A 4,382-nucleotide genomic window follows, 5' to 3' on the forward strand; every position below is an offset into this window, starting at 1 on the left:
TAACTGTAGTCGCTCTGGATAAGAGCGTCTGCTAAATTACTAAAATGTAAATGTCAAAATGTATAACCAAATAATAATATGATAGTATATAAAAAATATATTCCAACATTCCTATTGTCTCTAACCAAACATTGTCACGTTCTGACCTTAGTTCCTTTAGTATGTCGTTGTGTTAGTTTGGTCAGGGCGTGAGTTGGGGTGGGTAGTCTATGTTCTTTTTTCTTTGTTGTATTTCTGTGTTCGGCCTGGTATGGTTCTCAATCAGAGGCAGCTGTCGATCGTTGTCTCTGATTGAGAATCATACTTAGGTAACCTGTTTTCCCCATTTTGGTTGTGTGTGATTCTTTTCTGTTTAGTGTTTTTCGTCACCTTACAGGACTGTTCGTTTGTCGTTTTTTGTTGTTTTGTTCAGTTGTTTTATTAAAATAATGGACACTTACCACGCTGCGCATTGGTCCTCTCTTTCTCCAGACGACAATCGTTACAAACATGGATTATGGTTTTTGATTATCTGTCTTTGTTAGTAACATAGTTGATCAGGATTACAAAGGCAGAAAAACTTGAAATAACACAGATAAATAAACAATATAGAAATAAAAGTACCATTTTATTTCTCTCATTTGTTTCCAGATCAAATAATTTCTACCTGGCTATGCTGTTGTTCATGCTTTTTCTGTGTATGCTGCCCACCATCTTCGCCATAGTGCGATACAGACCTTCCCAACACTGCGGGCCATTTAGGTAAGCGATTATTCCCGTGAAGCTCTTTAAATGTGGTGCCCATTTTAAAGTTAGCCCTCGTAATTTAAGGTCATTTAAGGTAAGCCACACTTTCAATAGTGTTGCAGTATACTGTGTGTGTGTGTGATTGTGTGTGTGTGTGTGTGTGTGCATGTTTGTAACCCAAGTGTGTGTGTGTTTGTGAATGATCTAACTCCTATTGAGAATCTTGAAAATCGCTATAAAACATCAATCCATGATTATCTTTATTTTCATCACACATCATAATCTGCTGAAAGCACAATAAGGCCAAGAAGAAAAGCCTGTATAGCTTTAATTCTGCTGTGTGTGTGTGTGTGTGTGTGCGTGCGCGTTCGTTCCCCTGCAGCGGTCAGGAGAAGATTTATGACATCATCTCAGAGACGATAGCCAATGACTTCCCGCTGTGGTTCAGTAAAGTGATGAGTTACGTCACCAGCCCTGTCGTAGCGTTGCCCGCTCTGCTGCTGCTGTTGTGAGTGCACTCACACACACAGACAGACTCACACAGACTCACACACACACTCACACACAGACTCACACACACACACACACTCACACACAGACTCACACACACACACTCACACACAGACTCACACACACACTCACACACAGACTCACACACACACACACAAACACACAGGAATGCAGACTCTCTCACACACAGACTCACACACACAAACACACAGGAATGCAGACTCTCTAACACACAGACTCACACACACACGCAGACTCACACACAGACTCTCACACACACACACACACACACACACACACACACACACACACACACACACACACACACACACAATGTAGCCTGACTTGCTCTATGCATTGTTAATGTGTCAGTGCTCTTGGGGTAACTCTCTCTGTGTCTTTCAGCATGTTGATCAGTCATTGTGTCAGTCCTCTTGGGGTAACTCTCTCTGTGTCTTTCAGCATGTTGATCAGTCATTGTGTCAGTCCTCTTGGGGTAACTCTCTCTGTGTCCTTCAGCATGTTGATCTACTACCTTCAGGCCATTGCCAGATCCCTTAAATTCACCAACAACCAGCTGAGGATGCAGCTTCAGACTGTGAGTTATAGACGCTATAGTTATAGTTCTCGAAGTCAGTCACTATTATACATTAAACAAAAATACATATGAACTTAGAGTGCATCCCAAATATTCCCTAGACAGTGTACTACTATTGGCTCTGGTTAAAAGTAGTGGACTATGTAGGCCATTTGGGATGCCCACTTAGTCTCATGACTATATGCTGAACAGAAATGTATTTGTCAGGAGAGAACAGAAGACAAGAAGAAGGTATTACAGCTGGCTTCAGGTAAACCTCATCATTCTACTTTCTGGTTGGTTGGTTCTATGTAGTCTATGTCTACATATCCCCTAACATCTTACATCTGACCTTTAACCCTTCACCTCACTTGACTATTAACCTTTACCAATTAAAATGTTGAACTTTTGAACACCTAAGCTATAATCTCTGACCTGTAACCCCTGACCTCTGACCCCCACCCATAGCGAGGCTACAGGCCCCAGAGGTCCCCGGGGGGGACAGGAAGCCTGACCAGCAGGATGGTGAATTCACCAGCCGCGAGTCATCCATTCGTACGCCGTCGCCACGACCCAACGGCAGTGTCACAAACTTCCAGTCGCCCGATCGTCGTGGCAACGGCATCCGCACCATCACCCAGTCGGCATCGAGAGTCGAGACCGCTAGGGCGACATTTGCTGCTGGGGCGCCTAGAAGTCCAACAGTGTCCATACTTCACAAGCAAAGGCCGGAGATAATCCCTAACAGGTGTGTCACACACACACAGACACATATTATGTGTTATTCTGTCTGGTCAGTCACAGGCTTTTATACAGTCCTATACAGGTGTGTCTATAGGAGGATTAAGGGTTAGTGTCCATGTTGTTAGTCCTAAATAAACATCTGAAGGGGGACTCCAGCACCTAGCCCATAGTTTGAACTTAGTCTCCCATTAACATCAATGCATGACGAAGTGAAAATTACACTTAAGTGGAAGTCAGGATTCACCCCTAAGAAATTGAATGGGATTCCATCTCATTGCTTTCACTCAAGTCAGGGGTCAAAGGAAAGGAAAAGTGTAGTTTTCTTCAACAGTAGCTAATAAGCGGTGGGGTATTTAAGTTCTTCTAAAGCCGGTTTGGGCATACTATGGCCTGGACTACTGTCACTACCAAAGGAATCAACGACACACAGTATCAGTAGTATTTGTTACTGTAATGATTCAAGTCGAAGTGGTCTCTCATTACGACCACATACAGTAATAACATTTATCATCCGTATTTCCCTCTGTCACCAGACACCCTTCCTACCTGGGGGGCCCTAGCGGTACCTGCAGGTCCAAGTCCTACCATCATGTGGCGTACAACCCCCCGACACGCTACTCCTCAGAGAACATCCACTCCGACCCACTCTACAGGAAGACCATCAGGCCCATGCACTCCGCAGAGGCAGCTGGGATAGTGACCGCCCAGAGCTACGTGGGCCGTCGCCCCTACACCACGCGCTACGTCATCGTCAACGAGCACGAAGCTAGGAAAAAGTTGCTTCGATCAGCCACACGCGTCCCTCGCCACTTCCGAGCGGAGGACCCGGGGGGTGAAATCGTAGAGCTGATCCCGCGGAATACCAAGCGGTATACTCCAAGGGCTCCGCATCTGCATGGGCACCCACACAGGTCGAATCTGCCGCAGTCACACCTGAGTGATGAAGAGGAGGAGGAAGAGACAGGGGGGAAGAAGGAGTCTAGGAGGGGGTCGTTCGGGCAGAATCACCGGCCCCGCTCACTCTCCGACCTCCAACAGCCAGCTCGCTTCTACATCGGAGAGCGCCTGGAGACCAAGCTGTCTATGGCGTCAAAAGACAGCCACACTGCTAGGGGGCGCTACGGCGGTGAAGCCCAAAAAGGGGACTGGGAGGATATGGAGACGCGCTTGCACTCCCTCTCCCAGACCAGCATCAGAGGAGCGGAGCTTCCACCACCAGTCAGGCACACACAGTCCCCAGCCAGACACCCCCACTCCCCCAGCAGACTTGTACACTCACCCCCCCAGGGCCCTGGAAGACGCCTGGAGCCCCAGGTCAAGCCCAAGACATCCAGGTCCAAGCTGGAGCCTTCCCTGACTGAGTCGGACTCGGCCTCTCTGGCCTCCAGTAGCGACCAGCAGAACAGCAGCACAGACCAGTACATCCAGGTCATTCACAACAAGGAGAAGTATCTCAAGTCTGAGGCAAGGCAAGGCAAACTGGCTAAGAAGAAGTCCAAAGCCAGTATAGATCTCAACGTGTCTGGGTCCAAAGACCTGGTCTGCTCCAACGTGTAGTTGGTGTATTAGTATTGTGAATATATCTAGGTTTATTTAACCTTTATTAATCCATGTAAGTTATTGACAGTAGTGTAAAGTACTTAAGTAAAAAAATACTTTAATGTACTACTTAAGCAGTTTTTTGGGGTATATGTACTTTACTTTTACTCAAATCAAATCAAATGTATTTATATAGCCCTTCGTACATCAGCTGATATTTCAAAGTGCTGTACAGAAACCCAGCCTAAAACCCCAAACAGCAAGCAATGCAGGTGTAGAAGCACAG

General features: G+C 46.3%; 1 protein-coding gene across 1 annotated transcript in view; it reads left to right on the forward strand.

Moving 5' to 3' along the window:
• Positions 1–4,114, forward strand: part of LOC139412249 (transmembrane channel-like protein 3) — a 52,967-nt gene extending 48,853 nt beyond the window's left edge. Inside the window, exons 17-22 of the mRNA XM_071159086.1 lie at positions 631–741; positions 1,109–1,234; positions 1,756–1,834; positions 2,042–2,084; positions 2,282–2,561; positions 3,091–4,114. Of these exons, the coding sequence (XP_071015187.1) occupies positions 631–741; positions 1,109–1,234; positions 1,756–1,834; positions 2,042–2,084; positions 2,282–2,561; positions 3,091–4,114 (1,663 nt within the window). The remainder of the gene's footprint in view (positions 1–630; positions 742–1,108; positions 1,235–1,755; positions 1,835–2,041; positions 2,085–2,281; positions 2,562–3,090) is intronic.
• Positions 4,115–4,382: the final 268 nt, after the last annotated feature.

Source organism: Oncorhynchus clarkii, chromosome 6 (assembly GCF_045791955.1).
Source record: "Oncorhynchus clarkii lewisi isolate Uvic-CL-2024 chromosome 6, UVic_Ocla_1.0, whole genome shotgun sequence".
Classification (NCBI taxonomy): domain Eukaryota; kingdom Metazoa; phylum Chordata; class Actinopteri; order Salmoniformes; family Salmonidae; genus Oncorhynchus; species Oncorhynchus clarkii.